Below are 27,040 nucleotides of genomic sequence, written 5' to 3'. Positions count from 1 at the left end.
GCCTCAAGAAATTTACATTATTGTTTGAGAAGAATATCTAACAAAGTGTTGTGTCAAAAAATATATGTACGAAGACTCATTTAAAACTTATTAAAAATCGCAACGACATCATATTGCCTCATTTTAAAACCACATTTCTATTTACGTTCATGAGGTCACGTAACCTATTCTGCCGTGCTAACAGAAATCTGTTTGCCAAAAAATCGTTTTACTCCATGTATTTAAATTGCTGCCGCTTTTTCATTATTTAAGATTTTTTAATTGTGTTTTTTGTATTTTCTGGTCAAAAGTCTGAATTTTATTACCATAGTATGTACCGTTTATTTACTTTAAAAAGGAAATAAATAATCAAGATCGCGCTGTTTGAAATTTTACAAAACATTATATGAAAATTTGATCGTTTTAAAAGAATTTTGCCTACATTCCTGTCGGTATCTTATCAAAATTGTTATAGAATTCAAACTGTATTAGTTCTCAAGCGGTGTTGAATATCTGAAGCAATTATATTAAAAAATGAATGCACTACGCGCGTTTTTTGTGTCAAAAGTAAATTAAGTATTACGATAGGGCGCACGTGCTGTGGAATGGAAAATTACCAGCATGACGTTTTGATAGTTTTACGATTCGCGGGTAAATTCCAGTCAATCCATGTAATTTTGCCTGATGTAATTACTCAATTTGGTAAAGTTACCACGTAAAAACCACTCACCCGATCGGTGGAGTAGTCCATTCGTGCTATCCTGACTTCAACTCGCCAATGCTTATAACTGTAGAATGCCGTACTAAGGCAAAATCAACTTTCGTTTTGTGAATTCGCCGATATGGATACGATCCCCCACCCCCACCACCCCTATTTTTTCACTTTTAAGGGTTTTATTTTATTTGCAGACCGTGACTGAAAATTGGTTGACCGTCGGTCTACCCAACTTTTGATAGTGGACCTGCCAATATTTTTGGTTGCGTCGGTCCAACGGTCCACCGCTAAGGTCGAGGCCTGTTTAAATTACTAATCAAATAAAATTGTTGAAAATTTGCTCCCGCCTTTCAATAACAGATGTTGTTCATACAAGTTTTTTTTCTACACTGATTCCCTTTCTACAGTAAACATTGTGTAACAGGCAAAGTTCATAGTTTTGCAGACAGACATAGCTTCGGGCCGTTTTTGCCAATTAGAGATTTTCGGGGCCACAATTAATCTTTTGTCGCCAATGGCTCAAGTGCAACCGACAGCGTGACCCCTGAACAAGTGGTACAAACATGATAATAGACTGCTCTTCTACGAATTGTTTAGCAATTAACGTTTACACCTTGATCAATAAACACCTTTCATAATGAAGTACTAGATACAAACCGCGAGATAACCACGTGTCAGTCGGCGCGTGGCGTGATTGACATCTGTCAGTAGCTTATTAGTATATGACGCTCCGCCTACTGCCATACTTCCGCTTGTGGCGGCGAACAGTATTGAAATTCACCGAGATTTTGATTGACAAGTGGCAGAACTTTTGAACTCGATATGCATCAAAGAAAACTTCTCGATTTTCGCGGGTGAAAACCCGGAACCTCGAGTCTACCGACAAACAGGCTTTTCGCCACGTTGTTTCATGTCGACAGAACCGGGAACGTTCGTGACTATGCGCGACGAGGTCGGGTACAACTAAATTATCCCTATAATCAATAAAGATATGATCAGAATCTCGAATTTCAGCCCATAAAAAAATTGCGGTCGGCGGTAAAAACTTACGGTCGGTCGGGTTACAGGAAACAAACATATTTTTTTTTTAGGCCTTATATATCAAGAGTTTTAAGTTCAAAAGGGGGAATAATTTGACCAAAATGCATATCAGTTATGGGACTTGCTGCTCTTACCTAGTTTTATAACCTCGAAGGCACATGTGAAGTTTCAATTCAATATCTGCATTAGTTTTGGAGATAGAAACTTGCATGTAAAACTTTAAGTCCAAAAGAGGGCAATATTTGCTCAAAATACATGTCAGAGTTATGGGACTTGACCCAGAGAGGTTGGTAATTGACCTAGAAAAAGAAAAAATTAGTTTCAAAGCTATATGCCTTTAATTGATGGCTGTATGTACTTGCATGCAAAAACTTAACCAAGGTGTGACGCCGACGCCAGGGTGAGTAGAATAGCTAGACTATTCTTTGAAAAGTCGAGCTAAAAAGTAAAACAGAGTTATGGAACCTGCATAGTGCTTATCGGCTCATGACAGTGGACAAATGTATGAAGTTTCAATCCATTCCCATTAGTGGGTACTGAGATATCAGCTTACATATAAGAATTTAACCCAAAACTCCTAAGTTGAAAAAGGGACATAATTTTGTAAAATGCGAAGTTGAGTTATTGACCCTTTGCACTGCACGTCATATCATGACAGTGAACTAGTGTGTGAAGTTTCAATCCTTTCCCGTTAGTGGATACTGAGATACCAGCTTACATACAAAAACTTAACCAAAAATTTCTATGTTGAAAAAGGGGCATAATTTTGTAAAAAAGCAAAATAAAGTTATGGGACCTGCTTTGTGCATGTCAGATCATGACAGTGAACAAGTGTGTGAAGTTTCAATCCATTCCCATTAGTGAGTACTGAGATACCAGCTTACATACTAAACCTTAACCAAAAAATTCTAAGTCGAAAAAGGGGCATAATTTTGTAAAAGAGCAAAATAGAGTTATGGAACCTGTGCAATGTAAGTCATTTTATCACAGTAAATAAGTGTGCGGAGTTTCAATCCATTCCCACAAGTGGTTACTGAGATACCAGCTTACAAAAATTTCTAAGTCAAACAAGAGCTGTCCGTAAGACAGCCAAGCTCGACTATTCGAAATATTGTCACAGAAGCAGGAAATTATTACCCAAAATGTTAAATATCAAAAGAGTTTAAGTTCGAAAGGGGACATAATTTGACCAAAATACATATCAAAGTTATGGGACTTGATGCTATCAACTAGTTTTATAACCCCGAAGAAACATGTTAGGTTTAAATTCAATATCTGCATTAGTTTTGGAGATAGTAACTTGCATGTAAACTTTAACCAGAATTTTCTAAGTCCAAAAGGGGGCATAATTTGTTCAAAATACATGTTAAGAGTTATGGAACTTGACCTAGTGAGGCTGGTAATTGACCTAGAAAAGGAATAAATAAGATTCAAAGCTATATGCCTTTTGGTAATAGCTGTATGTACTTGCACGCAAAACTTTAACCAGAATTTTCTAAGTCCAAAAGGGGGCATAATTTGCCCAAATACATGTCAGAGTTATGGGACTTGATTCTATCAACTAGTTTTATAACCCCGAAGACACATGTGAAGTTTCAATTTAATATCTATATTAGTTTTGGAGATAGTAACTTGCATGTAAAACTTTAACCAGGATTTTATAAGTCCAAAAGGGGGCATAATTTGCCCAAAATACATGTCAGAGTTATGGGACTTGTCCCAGTGAGGTAGGTAATTGATCTAGAAAAAGAAAAAATAAGTTTCAAATCTATATGCCTTTTAGTAATAGCTGTATGTACTTGCACGCAAAACTTTAACCAGAATTTTCTAAGTCCAAAAGGGGGCATAATTTGGCCAAAATGAAGGTCAGAGTTATGGGACTTGGTGCTATCAACTAGTTTTATAACCCCGAAGACACATGTAAAGTTTCAATTCAATATCTGCATTAGTTTTGGAGATAGTAACTTGCATGTAAAACTTTAACCAGGATTTTCTAAGTCCAAAAGGGGGCATAATTTGCTCAAAATACATGTCAGAGTTATGGGACTTGACCCAGTGAGGTTGGTAATTGTCCTAGAAAAAGAATAAATAAGTTTCAAAGCTATATGCCTTTAAATGATAGCTGTATGTACTTGCATGCAAAAACTTAACCAAGGTGTGACGCCGACGCCGACGCCAGGGTGAGTAGAATAGCTAGACTATTCTTCGAATAGTCGAGCTAAAAAGGGGCATAATTTTGTAAAAAAGCAAAACAGAGTTATGGAACCTGTGCAATGTAAGTCAGTTTATCACAGTGAATAAGTGTGTGAAGTTTCAATCCATTCCCACAAGTGGTTGCTGAGATACCAGATTACATACAAAAACTTAACCAAATCGGGACGCGGACGCATGGGCGAGTCCAATAGCTCTACTATTCTACGAATAGTCGAGCTAAAAATGCATCAACATTCCAATTAAGTACAATTTTCACAAACAAGCAAGTTTATATTCAAGACAGCTTTTGTAAGGCCAAAGTTTGTGCATATTAAATTCAAAGAGTACCTTGCCATCGCGTTGAAATATCACAACACGTCCTCCTTTATCTCCTGTGGCTAGCAACTGTCCATTACTGTTGAACTCCACACAAGAAATTATATCAGCTGAAGGAAAAAGGATACCAAGTATGAACACACAGTCTTTCTTACAACCCTTCTGGGAGAATATGATACTAAAATTCAGTCTTGAAAAAATGCAATTCGCAGAAAACATGCACTGTGTCTGTGAATTTTGTTCTTTTTGTTTTGCAAATGGGAATAGGTCCTGCAACAGAACCAATCCAAAAAAGAGGGGGAAAAAAACGATTAAACACAAAATGATTAGTAACTTTTTTGTAATCAACACAACACAAGACAATTATATAAAGGAAGGACATACAGAAGCGGAATAAATATATCCTCTCCTTAAATAAAACTACATTGACAATAAACATCTCAGAAACTGGGATATGAATTAACACTTAGCCAAGGGCCAAGCATGAAACTTTGTGGCCTGGTCCATCAGCAGTGTCAACCAACATCTCTGCCCAGACAAGCCAAAACTGTAGAAAGCATAAATGCCATTAATGTGTCCATTTGCAACATCAACATTATTTTCATTCTCAAGGTTAATTTTTAAATATCTAATAGGAGCAGTTCATAATTTTCTACTTATTCCTATTTTCCGGTATCACCTACTTATTGCCTGGAAGTATTTTCAAACAGGATTCTTTAATGTTCAATTCCGCATGTCAAATATAGGAAAACAAACTGCTCCTTCCAGTCTACTGGTATTCAACACTGTTCCAAGGATAAAACAGAACTATCAGCACTACATTCAACCATAGTATCTTATGTAGGTGTCAAAATGTGTGTGAATTTCAGTTCAATTATTTTTGTCACACAAAGCAGGTTTGCCTGTGTGTGATGTCATGTGGGTTACCGCTTTGGAAAACTGGGTTTTTGGAATGTGGCTTTCCCTGTTGGACAATCGCTTTTCTTTAATATATAAATGTTTTTTGCTGTTGTTTTTTTCAGTATGATACTATATTTTCTTTTTTTTTCTCTTTTCAATTCTTGATTTGATAAGCGATTGTTCACATATATCACATAATGACAGTATTTCTAAATAACATATAGTCTGCTTTGTCAGGGGAGGGCCCCAATAATGTTACAACTTCTGGCCCAACCTTTTTGTATATTTACATTGATGTATTTATGTATGCTTGTTGTATGTGTGCGTATTGAATATGTATATATATACAATAAAATATGATTAAACTAAAATTGGTTTTTATAATCCAAATCGTAGGTTAATTACCAGAAGCAGTCAATTTTCAAAGACTGCGATTTAGAACACACAATTATGTAGAATGTTCCATTTTCACCACTTGAGATTTTTATTCGCCACAGCAAAAATTATTGCAAATTCACCAAAAGGTTCAACAGCTTGAGCCCCCAATTTAAATACAATTTTGTGGATTCCATTTTTTTTTTTTTTTGGGGTAGACATTTCTACTTCTACTTCTACCAGTTAACGGCCTCCATGAATAAGTTGACTATTCTGCCATGTTTAGGGTGTAAGCGAAAGATAGAAGTCCAAAAGTTAAAAACTCTTCATTAACACTTGTGCTTTACAAATTTACAGTGTCTTAATCTAAAAACAAACAGCGTTTTGATGTTCACACTGAAGGCCTCAAGACTCAATGCTGAAATGGTGCTATTAGGTAAGGTGTTCCATTCCCTGATGATGCGTGGGTAGAAGGACTCTTTCCTAATGTTGGTCCGACAGGTTGGAATCAGGTTTTGAAATCCTGAATAAAGGGTTTGCAGGCAGCCGGTTTGCAACAGTGTTCGAAATTCACGGTAGTCCGACAGCCCGTGGCTACCAAATTTCAGCTCGGGCTACCGATTTTCCACAGGTACAAGCCCGACTGGGCTACCGAATTTTTCTCATTTGTTTAAAAAAAACATGCTAATTAAACGAGTACTGCATCGTGATTTTCCAGACTGAGAAACGCTTATGGAATTATTGGTTTTTGCACTCTTGCGGTTGACAATCAAACACAGTGTCAAAGACGTAACCGCAGCGCTAATTGGCTGAATACAATCATCTCTAGCGTAACGGATAATTTGATTAGCTTTCACACTTCTCGCGAAAATCTCACAAGTACCTGCAGTAGGTGGAGCTTAAATTATGCTATCAGCATGTGTGTAATGTGTATTCAGCACTCGGTATTACATCTTTAAAATTGTCAACAGTCCGAGTTGCAGTAATTGGCGAGTGCGGGTCCTAAAAAATCGGGCATAACAGTTTAGATTTTGTTTTGGCAAGGAGTGTCATGTCCGATGCTTTTGGACTCTGACGATGCTGATCTGGACTGGAGTATTTCGAGTTAAAATTTTTCAAAAACATGGCAAACATGTACTGGCTGTATGTCTTTTTTATTACTTCAAACATGCATATAGAGATGTCTGTAAAACAAAATGTTATATGGTGCAAAAATTATGTATTTTAAGGTGTTAAAGTTCGGGCTAGTGAAATTGGTGCCGGGCTTGGAAATTTTTTAATCTGGTAGCCCGAACGGGCTATTGGATTCAAATCTGAATTTCGTACACTGTTGCAAGAGTTACCTTTCCTAATGCTATGACATAAAACACATAATGGCACCCAACAAGTATTGAATTATAATTCAAGAGCTTTCATTGTCTGAGGTCTTTCAAAAACTACTTTTTGCATTGAAAAACTTTTGTAAGACCATGTACATTGCAAGAGAATTCAACTTCTTAATGTAAAACTATAAAACTGATGGCAGTGGCTACGATTACGGTACCGTAATCCTAGCCTCCGGTTCTAGGATTACGGAAGTTCCGTATTCCTAGACAACCCTATGAGGATAGGCTAGGATTACGGAAGTATTTTAAGAGGCATAAAGTATATGTTAGGATACGCATAAATGATGTTGTAAACTAACTTATTTCACTTAATGTTTCATGCTTGCCTTATTATTTCGCGTTTTCTATCCGCCGTTTTGGGTAAGTATAATCTTAATGGTGGCGCGCGGAAATATATTAGAAATATGAGTGTCAAAGTTAGATTTAAAAAAAAATTCTATACTTTGAATTTTATGATTTATAACCATATAATATGTTATTAAAGACCATTTGTGGTGACTTGATGAAAAAAATGCAGGTATATACGAAACATAGATAATTCCATATTTCTGCCCACCGCCATTAAGATTATACTAACCCAAAACGCCCGATCGATAGCACGAAATATTTAGTGAAATTAAGTGAAATGAGTAAGTTTACAATGTCATTTATGCATGTCCTAACATAAATTTGATGCCTCTTAAATACTTCCGTAATCCTAGCCTATTCTCATAGGGTTGTCTAGGAATACTGAACTCCCGTAATCCTAGAACCGGAGGCTAGGATTACGGTACCGTAATCGTAGCCACTGCCAAAACTGATACTGTAGTGAATAAATTGTTAAACTTAAAAATATATGCAGTAATTAAAGTAGAAATTATGTATAGATAAAAATATACACAGATAGTAATAAATTTATAAGGATCAATACTTCTGTAATGAGCACAGTGCCTAACCTGAACTGACCTAACAACTGTAACAACACCCACCGTCCTAGTTTGGAAGGACGTTTGACCGTTTCCGCCGTTTGTCTGCAGGGTCGAGCCGATAATAGCGTACAAACTTACCCTCCGTTATATCCTCTTCTATTGTTCCTTTAACTTGCGAGAAGCACCACTGAATTTCTCCACCACTGCCTAAAAAGAAATCAAGAATATTTCACTGACATAGTTTACAGGCTAAAAAAAAAATAGTAAAACGGGCAAAATATCCAAGAGTATGAAATTTGCTCTTACCCGCCATTCCGGAAACGTATAACCTCTCAACTAACCAAAAATAAGCTGGACCAAAGTATGTACTATGGACTGAGATAGTTACATCTTTATTACCCGCGATGAAAACGGATTTACCCAACCTAATTCAGTTCCTAGGATTCAAAATGGCGCACTATGGCTATTGAGAATTTTCAATGACGTAACCGACACTTGGTTCCCGCTTTCATCCCAATATTTCCTACGCGGTAACTTCGGATACAGGAAACTAATTGCTATTTGGATTGCTTTTGCCTATTCAGTAACGTAGCTTGCCAAATTGTAGGGGTGGCACAGTCTAGACGTATTTAATAGTACAGCAGTTGCGATTATATTTGCTGCTTGTTATTTTGTATACATCGCGCACCATACATAAGGTAGCAAAATATTCGTTGAGTTCGAACTTTTTCAGTTTACATTCTCATTATTGCTAACTTTCAGTATTCCTTGTGAATCGCTTTTATGATAATATACAATATATATATATGTGTCACTTTGACTATTCTTGCTCTTCTTTGTAGATTCTATGAAAGTTTAAACAAAAGCCTGAAAAAAAAACTGCAAGTAACTCAGAACAAAGTTGTGAGATTTATTAAAGAGTATCATCCAAGAACTAGTTTAACTCCTTCAGATTCTTTTAGATGTTAATATGCTAAATATGGAAAAACAGAGTTAAACAATTAAGACTAAATCACATGCATAAATCTTTTTACAACAAGTGTCCTATGTATATGAAACAAATTTTGTTCGTCTATCTGATGTTCTTAACTATGGCATTAGATCAAATAGGTTTAATATTTTCTTCACACACTGCAATAGTTCTTGTACTGATACTGTCTTTGTCAATGGCGCAAAAGACTGGAATAATTTGCCAGAAAGTGTAAAGTGTATTAGAACTCCGACCTTGTTTAAATCTTCTGTCAAAAGCCACCTTGCAACCAAATGGAAAACACAAACTGAAGATTGCTTTTTTTATTTCTAATTTTATGGCTGTTTGACACTTGCTTTTTAACTTAATTGTGATATAATATAAACATTTTGTGATAGTGTTACTAGTCTGTAGTATTTAAACATCTCATACCTAGAGAGCGTATTTTTTTTATATATTAAGTTTTTAGTTTCATATGACTGTTATTGTCATACGTATATGATTTATGAATTACTAAATTAGTTTTGTTTCCATCTTATTCTTTTTTGGTAAACTGAACCCCATTGGAAATAAGCTTTCGTGCTTTTATATAAATGTCTATCTAATCTATTTTATTTGTTGAAAGTATTTCATTTTGTTATACTATATAATATGTGCTAATGTTTGTGATCTATGTGATTGCAAAATAAATAATAATAATTACATTACATATTTTTATGCTTTGTTTGGTTTTATAGCTTATTTCCCACTTTCTCCAAGACACTCCAGTACCTTAATTAGCTAAATGATATTATGTTTTGTATTAATTTCCAGTCATATGAAATATGAGGTCCTAATATTCTCTTTCATCCTGTTATTATAACAGAACGTCAACGACTGGTGATCGTATAACTTTACCAAAGGTAACTAACACTAGGTGATCTCATGTCTTCAACTATTAAGAAGACAACAGTGTTGATTCACCCGTAGAATATGACGCATACATGTGGACGGTGTCAAGGGTTAGAACAGAAAAGAACAGAACATTCTGTGTATGAGTGTAAGATACTTGTTTAGAATATAACCATTTTTTAAGGTGAAAATAACATTTAACATTGTAGGCTACAATTTCAGTTTATTATAGCGATTTTTTCCCTCATAACTCTTAAGAATGCAGGATTTAACGTTTCAAAAATCAAAGTTTTCCGGGGAGGACCACCGTAAAAACTGCAGAAAGTGGTTCTCTTCCCCCCATACATTTGGAAAAATGCATGCTACGCATAGGATCTGATGTCAACCGTTAGGGGGTCACATTCAAACGACCTTTCTGCTAGCCAATTCAGTAGAGCCTTGCTTTCAACATTTTGTGTTAAAAAATCTATATGTGATATTTATTCTAGCATAAAATTGCTGTTCTTGTCATTTTGGGGGGCTGTTTTAACAGAAGAGAAAACGTGCGTTAACGGGAGATTCTCGCGCTCACGTGTTGTTACTCTCCCACGCTTCGGTCAAATATTACAATACATTTTCATATATCCAATATCACTATTTTACGGTTAATCGAGCAGCGGTGTGAAGTAACGGCAGTGTTTTCTCAACGCTGATAAAACAGCGTAACGTGTTGTTAAAACATCTTTTTATAAATGCGCGTTCCGTGGGAAAGCGTAAACGTTTTACGGCTCTAAAACGGATAATTCAAAAGGAAATGACGTTAACGTGAAAAAAAAAACGACATTCCCGCGCATTTTGTAGAAATTCAATGACGTTGAGGGACAATGTATTCATTTATCAGTTTTTACACGTTTTATGCTAGAACAGCGTTGACGCATGTAATTTCGTGTCATAACATCTTCAGAATCTCTCTGAATACATTAGTATCCTCGCCCTACCGTGCTCGGGATTCTGCAGATGTTATAACATGAAAAAAAAAAAACATGCGTTAGGCCTATCCCTACAATATAATTCTATATTTCCAGTTTTCGATGTGATTACCGTGGGTATATGATTCTTGTGACGACAACATCTCGCGAAGAAATAAAATACATATTGGTGAAAATAAAAATAGCAATATTGGAAATCCGATTATACAAATGGGTCGTCACCAGATCTTACTTTTAGGAAGATCGAGTACTTTAATCAAACTGAAATTAAATAATACTGAATATCCACTAGCTGAATCTGGGGTGCACCTACACACCCCTAATAACCGACGAGCGTACACTTTTGATAGCCTAAAATTCAGACCTCAGATCATTCTAAAAGATTTTTTCTGCTAGCTTCGCCCGCAAAACAAGGTATTACATGTGGTAGTATACATAATATAAAAGGGACCGGACGACATAACTGTTGTCTGATTATATATATGCCTTACGATATACACGAACAGCTGAACTGAAAAAAACTGCATGTATTCTACTAACATCGTTTGCTTCTGCCCATACACTCTGATTTCACTTTGTTAGAAAAGACTGCTCTAGATAGATTTATGCAGTTAATGAAAATTATAGGTGAACTTATATCAAATGTTTGCATTTTACCTCTGATTAGCCATACAAATGTGTATAGGATAGTCATTAACATAGCAACCTATTTGGCCCAAATGCAGACAAAAAAAACCCCGAATATATTCCATTATTTTAATAATTCAAAAAGAGGTATGGACGGTAATATTTCCACATATAGGTCAAAATGCACCAGAGTTGTTGTTTTCTGAGTCAGCGCGTCCCCGAACCCCTACTTTGTCCCTGAACATCTATCTGTGGCTGGCTACACCACTGATAGCTCATTTTGTCCGATATATCTAATGTATCTACATTATCAGCACAGTTATTGTTTATGAAAGTTGTCAAAATAAGAAGTTATTATTCGGATCAAACTGTTTTTATTTGAAATATGAATCAAAGAAGTACAAGACAAGAAGTTTATATCTTAGGCATTGTACCTACTTTAAAGAATTAAAAAAAAATGGAATTTAAAGGTACATATTGTTATATATGATCTAATTGCATGATATAACAATTTTTGTTTTCAACCTTAATGTTCTGTCATCAGTATTGTGTAAAGGGAAGATAACCGTGTAACCAAATGGTTACTTAACACAGTACTAGTTATTTCCCTTATCAATTCAGAGACGGAGAAAAAGCAATGTTCTATATATATATAACACACTAAATAGTTGTTGTTCTTTATTCTATATAAAATTGACCTATTTCCAATGGCCGCAGCACACATCAGGACCCATTTTAAATGTCTGTAAACTACATTTTCTTGAAGAATATTGTCAGTGCTAAATAAAAATCAAAAGAAAAGTGGGGGTCATGTTTGATGCAAGAAAAATAATTTCAGTCAAACACACAAACAGCAAAATCAGCTAAACAATGAGACCCCAAATTATACTGGTGGTGTATGATCTAAGTTTACATGAAAAATTTTGTCATGTTGTTATTTCATGATCAAAATGCTATCTACATGTCAAGCATAGATCTGTCATGTGATTTTACCAAAAAGTTGCAAAGAAAATCAGGAAAATAGCTCTACACAGCAAAAAAACTGAGGACTATTTGTGTCCGCCATTTTTTTTTTCGCGCCATTTTTCTATTTAGTGTCTGTATGCCTATAAAACATTTATTCAATTCTCTTTATATGATAAATACTGAGATATACAATCATTACGTTTTATGAATATATTTACTGCGTGAAACGGCTCTAGTACGATGTGCCTATATATCTAGCTGTTAAATGTTATTACGGATTCAATACAGAACGTATATACATATCGTGTTTATATTAGTTTTTGAATAAAAATATATTTTGAAAAAAAAATGTCTTTGCCGTGACAGTATCCTTGCGCAAAGGTTGACAACAAAGCAATAAGTTTTTATTATGCCTGAAAAAAAGCGAGACTGGTCCGCAACTGACCGTGCCTACTGTCGCTAGCCTATATTAATTGAGCCTGTTTGGTTTTAGAGATGTTCGTTCCTTGCTGCTGGTTTTGTTTTTGAAACCAAATGAGCCGCACCATAAGAAAAACAACATAGTGTATTTGCGACCAGCATGGATCCAGACTAGACTGCGCGGATGCATGATCCATGCTGTTCGCTAACGGTTTCTCTAATTGCAATAGGCTTTGAAAGCGAACAGCATGGATCCTGACCAGAGTGCGCGGATGCAAATCCGCTAACTTCTTCTCCTTTCTAGGAAAATTGTGCAAGTCTTAGTCAAGAAGTTTAATTCTAACAATAACCGTTGTGTTTATGGAATCTGCCAGTCTTCTGCCCATAGCACGATTTGTAGTTTACCTATTTCGACTGGACTCCACTAGCCGCTCCATCCATTTCTCGTCAGATAATAGGTGCAGGAACAAGAGGCCAGAGACTGCCCACCCACCACTAACTTTGAGAGTGAGGAAGTACATCTTTGGCCTTCAAACGTTTTGGAAAAACGGATTTTTTACACAGAAATAACACTAAATACTAATAAATGCATGAAAATAATGTTTTGACGTACTGGTAAGGATTTTGTACGCCTGTTGTCAAAGAAGGTTGTTGTTGTTGTTTTGTTGTTGTTTAGAGAATATGGGCAGCATTGGCTGTCCGCCCCAACCATCCCTTGGTTTCATCACTTCTGTTCCAGTGCAGATAAAACAAGAGCTGTTCGTAAGACAGCCAATACTCGACTATTCAAATTGTTGTCCCAGAAGCAGGAATATTACCCTAAATGTTAAAATATCCATAGAGTTTCAATCCAGTATCTGCATTAGTTTTGGACGTAATACTTTAACAAGAAGTTTTTAAGTTCGAAACGGGGCATACTTTTGCAAAACAAATGTCAGAGATATGGGACTTGATGCTATCACCTAGTTTTATAACCCCGAAGACACGTGTGAAGTTTCAAATCAGTATCTCATATGGGAAAATTAGACCCATCGATTTTTCACACAAGTGAAAATATTTTATATAGCGCAAAGAAGGAGCCCATTACTTTATTTAAAATCATGGAAAAAGTATTATAGGTATTTTAGCTTTGCAAACGATGTGATAATATTCAATGCATTGTCTTTCTTATGAATATTTTATTTTAAAAATGAATTTAAAAGAAAATGGTCTTCTTTGCGTATACTTTATGTCTGTCTATCTACAATTAGAAATATAGTAAAATATGGATAATTTGCTGAAATTTCTTCTGTTTAACAAAGAAAAATAGATTCTTATGTGCGCTTAAAGACCTTTGCAAACGACTTAGTAATCTATATTCATTTAGCTATTGTTTCATACTAATTTCAGTTTTCTAGGTGAAGAAGAAAATGGTCTTTTTTTAAGCATTTTGCAGATGAGTATAGGTCTTTTTTCCTTATCGGCAAGACGCGAACATTCTCGTATGTTTCCGTCAATTCTTACGGAATTTAAGCTTCTTAACGGTAAAGACTGATATCTTCTCACCCGCTAAACAGCACACACGTACGGATTTATAACTTGAATTAGTGGACGCTCCATAATATGATTTGTTTACAGCCAATAGTCAATTTTAAACAGCTTGAGGATCGAAGTTCAAAATTTAAAAAAGAAACGTTGAAATTTTAGGCGGCATATTATGGGCAAGTTCGAAGTAGAAAATCAAATTCAAAATTCAAATTTTGAAAGGATGATGTTGAATTTCGCTTACATTGAATTTCGCACAGACTCGGAAATCGAAATTAAAATAAAAAGAATACGTCGAATTTCGAGGCAGAATTGAAATTAGATCCAGCAGGATGACCGAAATTCAAATATTCTGAGGGGAGTGGTCGTCCAGTGAATAATATGTCGGCCGCTCAACCTAGGGGTCGTGGGCTCGAGCATCCGTGAAAGGGGTTACGACCATGACTTCTCATATGACACCAGTACTGGGTTTTTCCGGAAGCTGGCTGTTTAAAAGATAGTTTCACATTCAATACCAGTTTTAAATTCGATTGCTTTGAAAATTCGAGCATGCTTGAAATATAATACCGAGAATAATCTATTTAGATTTTTAACAAGGAGCTGTGTTCAATAAACGCTTGATGCCCCCGGTGGCATCCTTGTCGATACAAAGCAACCTAAGTCCAAAACGAGGTCAAGTTCAAGGTCAAGGTCAAGGTCAAACTGAGGTCAGGTGATGTCTGAAGATGAGGAATGGTCACAGGTTACATCTGCATTAGTATCAAGTCATTTTAGTAAGGGGTATGGATGCTAGACGAAACGGTCCCATTTGGTTAACCTCGTACGGATGGACGGACGGACGGACGGACGCCGGGGGCATAAAAACTTGAATTTCGATATATCCGATCTTGCACGATTTTTAATCTTTGAATCTTGAGCAGATCGCAGTTTCAGTATTATACTGAAATTCAGCTTTTCAAAATTTGAAGTACGATTTTCGAGATGGCTCGACACTAATTGCTTGCTCGATATTTGACTTTTTCGTTTCAATATCAATCTTGGAACAGGCTGTTCATTCAATACGAGATCGAAATCAAGTTGGCTTTTGGAATATTATACATTTCGATCATAGAGCTGGCCCGAAATTAAAAGCTATTTTGCAATTTGACGTTTTTCGATATTCAGGTGTAGCTTAGGATCAAAATTCGATAAATTATGAAGTTGAATTTCGATCTTCGAGCTGGCATAAGATTCTAAGCTAGTTGGACACCGCTCACGACATAATAATAAATGTGCAGTTATTTGATTACATAAAAAACTACTTAAAATCTTTATTTCATAATCATGAACATCAAAGAAAGTATTATAAAAGCGAGTTTCCATCTGATTGTAAGAAAGTAGAAATTACTTTTGGAAAGTCATTGTTTGGTTTTATAATAATATGTTTGTTGAGAATACCGTTATAAATGGTATTCTGATTAAACCACCAACAGCCATTTAGGTTTCTATTTTCTAATCTATCTTTGCAATCACTGTAAATTAGACTTAACAATATCCCTAAATCCATATGATCAAAAGTATTAATGTAACGGTACATTGGCGAAGAAGGTGAAATACGGAGTAGGCCGAAAACTAGCGAACAGTCTCGACAGCCGATTTACCTGGCCAAACGTATTATCGGCTTTTGTGGTGATTTTCACGATTGGTCTAATTTTCCCATATGTGCATTAGTTTTGGAGATAGCAACTTACATGCAAAACTTTAAGTCCAAAAAGGGGCATAATTTGCCCAAAATACATGTCAGAGTTATGAGACTTGATCATACGAGGTTGGTTATTGACCTAAAAAAAAAAGAAAAAAAGTTTTAAAGCTATACTCAGTATGCCTTCATATAATAGCTAAATTTACTTGCATGCAAAACGTTAACCAGGATTTTCTAAGTCCAAAATGGGGCATAATTTAGCCAAAATGCATGTCAGAGTTATGGGACTTGGCGATATCACCTGGTTTTATAACCCTGAAGAAACATGTGAAGTTTCAAATCAATAGCTACATTAGTTTTAGAGATAGTAACTTACGTGCAAAACTTTAACCCTAAAATACATGTCAGAGTTATGTGACTTTATCCTGTGAGGTTAGTTATTGACCTAGAAAAAGAAAAAAAAAAGTTTCCAAGCTAAATGCCTTTAAATGATAGCTATACATACATGCATGCAAAACTTTAACCAAGGTTTGACGCCAACGCCAGGGTGAGTACAATAGCTCGGACTTCTATAGCTAAAAATAAATGTCTGACATGGGAGTATGTGACTTCATTCTCGTGCGTTTAAAATGTTTTCTGTTGGTTCAAAGTATGGTATATAGACACGGACATCTGTTTATTGCAAAACGAATTTGATATCTATGAAATAAACCAGCGGTCAAACATTTTGAATACATTCATGCTTAAATATAAGCATTGTTTAACAGTTTTTATGGAGTTCTTTTATAAACAATATCTATGGTGGCTGATTTCTGCCATTTCGCGTTTTCGCCCCGCGACCCCGCCAAGCGAAAAGACGAGAATTTACAAGTTAAAATGGCGGGGGCGCGGGGCGAAAACTCACTATTAAGCGGGGGCGCGGAGCGAAAACACGATAATTAGCGGGGTCGCGGGGCGAGAGTTAGTAACTGGTATGTCGGGGGCGCGTGGCGAAAACACAATAATTAGCGCTGCTTAAACGCCGAGTTTTCGCACCGCACCCCCGACATTCCAGTTCCTAAATCTCGCCCCTCGACACCGCTATTTATCGTGTTTTCGCTTCGCGCCCCTACTAAATAGCGAGTTTTCGCCCCGCGACCCCGCCGAGCGAAAACACGAAAATTAACAAGATAAAATGGCGGGGGCGCCAGGCGAAAACACGCTATTTAGCGGGGGCGCGAAGCGAAAACACGATAATTAGCGGGGGAGCGGGGCGAGATTTAGTAACTGGATGTCGGGACGCGGTGCGAAAACTCGACGTTTAAGCAGCGCTAATTATCGTGTTTTCGTCTCGCGCCCCCGACATACCAGATACTAAATCTCGCCCCGCGACCCCGCTAAACAGTGAGTTTTCGCTCCGCGCCCACGCTAAATAGCGAGTTTTCGCCCCGCGCCCCCGCCATTTTAACTTGTTAATTCTCGTGTTTTCGCTCGGCGGGGTCGCGGGGCGAAAACGCGAAATGGCAGAAATCAGCCACCATAAATATCTCCTACACAATTTTTCTGTGACATCCTGTCAAAATAACTCTCACCAGTATCATTTTACTTCAGGTCAACATTACACGACCGTCACATTTTGTTTAAAATATATAGACTTGTTAGTATACAAACCCCATTTTCTAACACATTTTTCTGTGACTATCTGGCAGTATCGATTTCACTTAGGCCTGAAAAAAATCTTTGTTTCCGGTAACATGCTAAAAAAAGGTCGGAACGTTTTGTTTTTTTTTATTAAGTGAGACTTTTGGGAAATTAATTTTGTGTCAAAAAATGAATACAAATAAGGGGTTATGCCTTTGGGGCATCAGTAAGTTGATTTCTAACATCACTGACCATGTTTAAAGCATAAAAAGTGCAGTTTTGCAAAACAAAAAGTTGAAAAAATATTCTCCAAGGCCATAAAAACATTTAGGGTCGGGCCAAAAACTTAGGGTAGGTCGGGATACCACAAACAAACATTTTTTTACGCCTTATCAGTCTCAGGTCAATCTATCACATTTTGTTTATTTTTTATTTTTTGGATTTTTTTTTTCATAAACAATATATCTCTTACACATTTTTCTGTGACTACCTACCAGGCTCAATTTCGGTTACTTGTATCATGCGGCATTTTACGTCAGGTCAACATACACGTCTGTCACATTTTTGTTTCCAAGACACCCATATATTTGACCTTATGTGTTTTAAGTCACGTTAATATTAAAACATGTTAAACATAGACTAACGCTGATAACACATGTTTACATTGGTGATATACATATTTTATTAATAGATAAGTAGGCAACTACTAAAACAGTATGTGTGTTAATCATTTTATCATGATGTGTATACAAATAATACATAAAAAGCTGGACCAAGAACTAAAAATATCGCAGAAAGCTTTCAATAAACTAAAATGATTTCTTTGCGATTAGAACAGGATTGCAAACTATGATTAACCCTAACCCTGCTAAATTTCTATAATGAAGTTGTCCATCTTTCAATTTGGACAGTACCATTAACAGTTAAAAGGGGTGCTTACCAAAAAGATACTGACTGAATGGCGAACAGTGCAGACTATGATCAGCCATATTTTTTCATCTTAATACGGCTTTAACTGCATGTAGTTATATCAATTCATTTTTAAGTATCTTTTAAAACTTTGCTTTGGCCTTGTTAAACATATACCACGTATCTACGTATGTATACATAATTTTACGTTGTTGTATAAATGTTTACTTTGTATACTGGAACTGTGGATGTATTCCGAGAAAATAAAGATGCGTCGATATGGGCAAAAATTCAAGCTCATATAACAATTCTAAGTGTCGTGAGTGCAAGTCACGCGGAAGTTGTTTAATTAAACATCTATTTAAATCTATTTAATATACACGTCACAGCGACTGCAGTGGTAACAATAATCAATAGTTTTACCAGTCATACATGTTTTCCCACGAAATCAAAATATCACAATTACACATGTACTAATAACTGTTAGAAAGGATCAGAGTAAAATCTTGTACGCGGCTGTCGTGCGGCACGGACGCATGGCATTAAACAAGAAATGTCTTACCGGGAATATTCTCGGGTTTGTCCTTTTTCCCCAGAGATCCGGCTCGCGGGCGATGATGTAGCATACTCTGGATCTTGTGTAGCTGCTTGCTCCCGAACCCCGGCCCCTTGTGCTCCTTGGTGGGTGAAATCATTCCTGTAGTGTCAGACATTGTGTGGTTAATATTTTAACACAGTATCACAAACTTATACTATTTAATTGACACAGTTTCACAGGGTAGTGTTTATATCAAACGTATCATAACACTTGTGACTTACACTGCACTACAAACATACTTCACCTCGCGTGTTTATATTTAAAATTATATTGTAATTTAAAGGCACTGACCTCCAGACTTGGCTAAAAATGATCTTTCTTTTAAATTGAATTTTGGTCATATCATGAACATTAGAATATGAGTTTTTGTTTTTTAAATATTTTAAAAATTCCAAATCAAGAAAAAAAAGATGACCGCGTCGGGAATCGAACCCCGGACCGCCGCGGCAATAAAGGCAATTTCCCGTCGTCGTAACCAATAGCGCTATAGCGGAATTAGTTGAAATATAGATACTTACAATTGAAAAAAGCGTTACAAACGCTTTTCGATTTTCATCGTAAAAAGTAGTAAAAACAGCAAATTCTCAGGTGTTTCCGTAACATATAGTCTGTCAGTAATTAAGTTTCAAAACAGTCTTAAGAAATAAAGCATTAATTTCCAGATATCTAAAAAAACAATTTGTTATTTTCGAACGTCCTGGAGGCCAGCCCTTTAAAGTTATATTGTAATATTGCCCATGACGCCTTTGATTATAATAGGACTGCCACATGTTTTTAATATAAACATGAAATACATTAATTTCATTTTCGATCTATTTTCGATAATTATTTCGTCGTTAAATTAACTAAGGTTTGAATATAAAATCAAAAAGTAGAATGTATTCAGTCCATTGTTTTGATTACCTCCCTTTATGGTTCTAATTGTACAACTTCATGTGCAATACTAAAAGTAGCATTCTGGGCTTTATGGACAGTCAGGGTGTTTTAGAATAATATTATTTAGTGACGAAATTGTAACATATGATATGTAGATAAAATTAGTTAACTTAAATACAAAATAAACATGAATTTTGAAACAATATCTGAATACAATGCGGATAAACTTAACGGCATGTATATAATACAATACTTAATGGCTCCTTTAAATGTAAGCAGCCATGCCATTGCGAACCGGGTACATTCACACATTTATTAAAGGAGGGACATTTTTGACGTGAGTATACATATCAGATAAAGGTTAGTGCACTTTGAACTACTGACCCAAAATGTATAGTATAGAGCAATATGTCACGCGAAGTAATTGTAAACAAACAGTATGGTCACGGATAAACTCATTTTAGTCAAATACGGTAATTTTGTTCAGTGAGTACGAAAATATTCCCGTTCCGGAAACAATGTAAGGGGTTTTCCCTACTTTCTGAACTGGGAATTTGCATGCATTTTAATGTAAATTATTATAGCTGGGAAAGAATACTAAAACTAGTATTTGAATATTCGTACAGACTATTATACCGTAGGTTTTTTATGTCTGACCGACACAGATGAATATTAGGCAATTAATTTCTTGACAGGCAGATTTAATAAAACTGAAAGTGCAAAAAGGACGGAGAAAAAAAACGAGAATAAATAACTTGAATATTTACACTCGAAAATCGCAGTTGAATACTCAGAAATACGAATATTCAAATATTGGAATATTCGGTCCCATCCTTATAATAAAATCTGTAAAAAGATCCTTTGGAAGCAAAGAATGCAACCAAGGAGAATGATAGCAGACTCGGTTTGATTGAGTCTGTTCATGAGAGGTAATGAAGTTTGCAACACCTCTCATGCCCCCTAGAACCGGCTTAAATTGTATATCTCAGTTTCTCAATTGGGAAATAAGTTTCCACTTCGGAAAGCTTTGAAATTTTTTCTTAATACAATGTGTTAGGACAATTAAAACAATTTTGAACTGTACAAATTTAGAAAAAAATGTTTCAGGTTCACAGTAGTGTATTTCGTTTAACTGTACGATCTATATTCTTGTGCAACGAGCCTACTGAAAAAAAAAATAAAAACAGTGACTTTGCTTTCCGAACGGGAATCAATCTAGAACATGTTTGATACAATGACGACAATGATGATGATGATGATGATGATGATAATAATGATGACGAAGATGATGAAAAAACATCATGAGTTAAGTCCATTAAAAAAAAGGAAAAACGAATCTACATCACATACTTTCATACTAAAACAATATATATCCATTAAAGATTACTTTAATATGTATTTCTTTCAACTAAATTGATGTCCATGTGTTAAAGAATAGATATTTCGTGTTTTTTCTTCTCTCAATGGTTTCTTTTTACATTAACTGTACTGGTGTAATGTTAACAAAATCATGTTAACAGGTTTATTTCATGTTAAGACGGTGCCTGGTTGGTAACAGATACAACATGAAAAGGTAAATTAAACTGTTCCATTCTTTAAATACAAATCAAGTATTTGTTTAGCAATGTGTGACACCTTCACTTCGAAAGAAAGAAATGCTAGATCTATAGTTTATTGTCCCCACGACGAGAAACCCATGCATACGTCTTGGTATTTTGTGCATAAGTAAGACACTTTCCTTACGCATTGCTTCTTGAGAAAAAGTAATCCGTAATTATTTGTGCGTTATATTAATCCGTGAGAAAAAAATACGTGTTTTCTCTTTGTTCGTGAGAAAAAAAGCTATGGTATTGCTTGTTTACGAGATTCTTTGCTCGTGAGAAAAGTTTTACTTACGTATTGTTTCTTCTGAGATCCTATGTTCTTCGGAAAGGCTATATTTATACGTATTATCTCTTATGAGAGCTTTGTTTTCGCGAGAAAAGACTCTGCTTACGTGCTGTCTTTTAAGAGACGCACTGTTTGCGAGGAAAAAGGCTTACAATGTATTGTCTCGTGACAGATTCTTTGTCCATAAGAAAACAGCATGTTTACTTTGGATGAGATTCTTTGTCCGTGAGAAAACAGTATGTTTACTTTGATCAGATTCTTTGTCCGTGAGAAAACAGTACGTTTACTTTGGATCGGATTCTTTGTCCGTGAGAAAACAGTACGTTTACTTTGGATCGGATTCTTTGTCCGTGAAAAAACAGTACGTTTACTTTGGAACAAATTCTTTGTCCGTGAGAAAACAGTACATTTACTTTGGATCAGTTTCTTTGTCTGTGAGAAAACTTTACTTTGGATGAGAGTATTTGTCTGTGAGAAAACAGTATGTTTACTTTGGGTCAGATTCTTTGTCCGTGAGAAAACAGTACGTTTACTTTGGATCGGATTCTTTGTCCGTGAGAAAACAGTCCTAGAGAAAACAGTACGTTTTCTTTGGATCAAATTCTTTGTCCGTGAGAAAACAGTATATTTACTTTGGATCAGATTCTTTGTCCGTGAGAAAACAGTATGTTTACTTTGGATCGGATTCTTTGTCCGTGAGAAAACAGTACATTTTCTTTGGATCAAATTCTTTGTTCGTGAGAAAACAGTATATTTACTTTGGATGAGAGTATTTGTCCGTGAGAAAACAGTATGTTTACTCTGGATGAGATTCTTTGTCCGTGAGAAAACTTTACTTTGGATGAGAGTATTTGTCCGTGAGAAAACAGTATGTTTACTCCGGATGAGATTCTTTGTCCGTGAGAAAACAGTACGTTTACTTTGGATCAGATTTTTTGTCCGTGAGAAAACTTTACTTTGGATGAGAGTATTTGTCCGTGAGAAAACAGTATGTTTACTCTGGATGAGATTCTTTGTCCGTGAGAAAACAGTACGTTTTCTTTGGATCAAATTATTTGTTCGTGAGAAAACAGTATATTTTGTTTGGATCAGATTCTTTGTCCGTGAGAAAACTTTACTTTGGATGAGAGTATTTGTCCGTGAGAAAACAGTATGTTTACTCTGGATGAGATTCTTTGTCCGTGAGAAAACAGTACGTTTACTTTGGATCAGATTCTTTTTCCGTGAGAAAACTTTACTTTGGATGAGAGTATTTGTCCGTGAGAAAACAGTATGTTTACTCTGGATGAGATTCTTTGTCCGTGAGAAAACAGTACGTTTTCTTTGGATCAAATTCTTTGTTCGTGAGAAAACAGCATATTTACTTTGGATGAGATTCTTTGTCCGTTTGCATATTATCTCTTGTGAGATTTAACGCCTATGCTTAGTGTTGTCTGTTGTGAATCCATTGTTGGCATCTTTGTTCGTGCAAAAAGGCTATGTTTATGTATTTGTCTTGAGAGATACTCTTTCCATAAAAATAACTTGATTATAATGGTTTGTGAGATCCCTTGTCCCTGAGAATAGTTTATATTTACCTGTTTCTAGCTCCTTTTCAGACGTTTGCTCAATTAAATTTGTTTATCATTGCAAAAACATCTAAGATATCCTATACTTATTTTGTAGCATTGGGTACTTTGCAAAACAATGCATATGTCAAGAAGCTGATAACAAAGATCACTGTTACAATATACAATTCTTAACAAAATGTGAGAGGACTTCCTTTTTTACAACAACAACAACAAAAACAACAGCAAAATAGTGAGTGTATTATCTCTTCGAACCAGTTTATGCATAAAAAGAGTGATACAAACGTGATATAATAAAAACACACTTCAGTAAACTATATAGCGATGGTTTTCTTTATTTGAAAAAAGGGGGAAAAAGCTATAAAATCTGTTTCAGTTTTGTCAGAAACAAGAAACAGAATATAGTTGGCCTAACATTTTCTACAAGTTATCATCATGAGGAAGTTTGTTTTATTTGATCCATTGTTTTATAACCGCCTAGCGTACAATATTTAGCCATATATAGAAATGTATCTCATACTTTGATATTGTTTGATATAAAATGTATACTGCGCATGTTTTATACGGAAAACACTTAAGATATCGCTCAAGGTTACTCTTGATTGCTCACGTATCATAAAAATAAACTTGGTTTTAAAAGGGTTATCTAACGTTTTCCCAAAAGTCAGTTAGTCCTCGGCCAATATTGCACAGTTTTGAACGAATAAAGCTGGAAGTCGAAGGCATATTGAACACACGTCAGCAGCCGTACTGACTACACTGGCGACGAATGATACATGAAATGTTACATACAAACACATGGACCGAAATACAAGAGAGAAAAAAAGTCGTATAGACATGTAGAATGTAACACACCGAGACACTGAAATAAAAAAAGACAATCAGAACACGTGGAAGAGTCGTATTAATCCTCATTTAGATATGTCTTACATTACACAAAATTCAGAGAGATGTATTAATGAAACTCAACAAAACGTTCAAGAATTAGGGGACACATACAAAGAAAAAAGCAGTCCTCCACAGTCCTTCTCAGTAGCAGAATGAGAGGCTGCATATATACAAATAGTATTTAGAATATGACTGTGTATCAAACAGATAAAATCTAAAATGACTAGCATTCTTCTGACTTTAAATAATTTCGACACAAACAAGAAGACGTACATAAATACGTATATACCACCTTCTGTGACAGGTGGGAATTCAGGAAGAAGCAAACAAAAGACTCAGCCACTCAGAAGTCGCTGCAAAACAGCAGTTGACACAGGAACATGAAAGGTACAGTCACTTAAAAGTCGCAGCGAAATACAGACTCAAGAACAAGAACAGAAACTATACAACCACTCAAAGTTGCAACAACAACAACAACAAAACCCAGACAAAATACATATCAAAACACGCAGAGAAAAACAAATTATTCATGAATGACAATGCTACTGTCTCCAGAAACACGATACTAAGTGAAATGTGTCGTGGCAAAAGACACATATTCAGTCAGCTAGACACATGGAGAAAGCACGTGAAATATATCTTACAAGGTGTGCTAAAAGGGCACAGAAAAAGACACTCCTGAGACACTTTTCTCGTAGAAACCGGAATGAATATGATGTTTGATTAAACCGTAGTATCAGTCGGAAAAATGTTTAACATAGTATAATTTTTCAGGATTCATTTCTTGTATTAAAGTAATTAGACGAATATTTGTCCAATTATAAAAAAAATGTAGAAATAAAATATATACCTTATAACATGGACTAGTATATATAGCCCGAAGTCGCCCTTGGGAACTAAGCATAAATTTTTTGAAACATTATTTAGCTATTTCATGATTGTGTCCAGTCACGTTTATACAGATGGTCACTGAGATACGACCATTTGATTGACCCAAGATAGAACTTTACAGGTCAGGTGAGAAATGTCTTCTTTGATTAAAAACAAGAGATGAAAAGTATATAAACCGATTTTTCAGTGGTCTTCCCCATAAATTGATATATTCAGACATTCAAATGATTTTTTCATAATGAATTTTTAAACAAATTACTGAAACTTGTCCAAAACTTTTGTTGATTGATATTTGTAATATATACGGTACCACAAATAATAGAAATGGCTGGTATAAATGTTACACGCTATGTTATCTCACTCCAAACATGTTTGTTCACCTACATTAAGGATTAATATATTTATCTACATACAATGTACTGTCACTCACTTGCTTTCAATGACATAACTGTATATTGATTAGTACTCAAAACAACTACACAAATGGGGATTTTTGAAAGCTAGCTGGCAAAATTTCCTTGCAGGTATAGGACTCGAACCCGCGACTTCTTTATCATATGAAACAGAACATGTACCCATGTATCCTTAGAATCCCTTACAAATCATTGTTGAGGAAAGGGATGTGATTGGTTCTTTTTTTACAAAGTCTAAATCATCGAGAACGTTAACTGACTAATTTCCAAACTTTAATGCCCTTTTCCATATGGTGTCTACGCAGATGTGTTTAATCACATGCTCGATTCTAATGAGATTTAGAACCGAAAATGTTTCTATTAGGTCACTGTGTTGCTTATCAATGAAAGACCGATTGGTCAAGTAAGCACATGTACGTAAAACTGAAAGGAAACGATCGAGTCAAGCGGAGAAGACATGGCTGAGGCAAGTAAAAGGCAAGATCGGGACATACGTATCGTATAGAAAGGACAGCAAAGCAATTTTTGTGAGAGAAAAAATCGGGTCACTTAAAAGAATTGACCAACTACAAGGTACAATCGAGTCAATCAAAGTACCATGAAAATCGAGCCAATTAAAGGAAATGATAGGTAGTGATTGAAGTTGAAGGGAAGCAATTCCTGCGTGCAGTGTGACTTTTCTTAAAAAGACTGCCCCAGTTAAAATAAGAAAAATCATATTTTGAAAGTTATTATTTCGTACTGGAAACAGGAAGAGTTTGGTATATTGGGTTAAAAGCTATAATTTTCTCCATTCTTCACACATCTATTTTGGCTGTATTTTTAATTGAAAAATGCGCATAATTCCACTTTGAAGGAAAAGACCGAGTCAACTGAAGGGAATAATTGAGCTAATCAAGGGAAATGATCGAGTCAATCAAAGGAATTGATCGAGTCGTGAAACTGAGATAGAAGAGAACCCCACCTTCATCAAGCGACAGAAGAAGGAAGGAGATGAACGCAGGTGTTTTAGTGAAACCGATTCAGATCATAGGAACAGCTCATATGTTTTCTGAAAATTTGAATAACTATTTACGGTTTAACATCAAATATAAAATAATAATATTTACCACCTATCATATTCCAAATGTCGGTTCAGTGCAGTATAATCCGCATGTTATCCAATATAAAACATGTTACAACCGCTATCAGCTGGTAAACGTGCATGCATGATTATCTTTTGATAAATATACAAATACATGTGAATCACATATATTTATTCAGATAACATTCTGAGATAGAAACACAATCTCATAATTAAAATGTCCGCAAACTTTGAGTAATAGCTAATCAGGCGACTAAAGAGAGTGTACTTGCGGTAGTGAATTGTGTAATTGTCAATACTTGTGTTTCCTGGTGGAGTTAAGTCCACTTTTGTCCACATATTTATACGCTTATAGTAACTGTGGTCAGTATTTACGTAATAGACTGGAGAATTTCTGACAAGACCAGTCTGTTTATCGATATTA

General features: G+C 35.5%; 1 protein-coding gene across 4 annotated transcripts in view; it reads right to left on the bottom strand.

Moving 5' to 3' along the window:
- The window catches only part of LOC123547328 (serine/threonine-protein phosphatase 2A 55 kDa regulatory subunit B alpha isoform-like), a 48,474-nt gene extending 21,700 nt beyond the window's left edge, over window positions 1–26,774 (bottom strand). The window contains exons 1-4 of one of the 4 annotated variants that reach the window (XM_045334342.2): window positions 26,645–26,774; window positions 18,971–19,105; window positions 7,971–8,039; window positions 4,277–4,374 (exon numbers count right to left, since the gene is read on the bottom strand). In XM_045334342.2, the coding sequence (XP_045190277.2) occupies window positions 4,277–4,374; window positions 7,971–8,039; window positions 18,971–19,105; window positions 26,645–26,651 (309 nt within the window). In that variant the 5' untranslated portion in view covers window positions 26,652–26,774. Of the gene's footprint in view, window positions 1–4,276; window positions 4,375–7,970; window positions 8,040–8,138; window positions 8,314–18,970; window positions 19,150–26,641 lie in introns of those variants that run through there. The other 3 variants (XM_045334341.2, XM_045334340.2, XM_045334343.2) reach the window with 3 other exon arrangements.
- Window positions 26,775–27,040: the final 266 nt, after the last annotated feature.

The sequence above is a fragment of the Mercenaria mercenaria genome, chromosome 9 (genome assembly GCF_021730395.1).
Source record: "Mercenaria mercenaria strain notata chromosome 9, MADL_Memer_1, whole genome shotgun sequence".
Lineage (NCBI taxonomy): Eukaryota > Metazoa > Mollusca > Bivalvia > Venerida > Veneridae > Mercenaria > Mercenaria mercenaria.
Note: the sequence above shows the minus strand (reverse complement) of the source record. Positions and strands in the feature narration are given on the sequence as shown.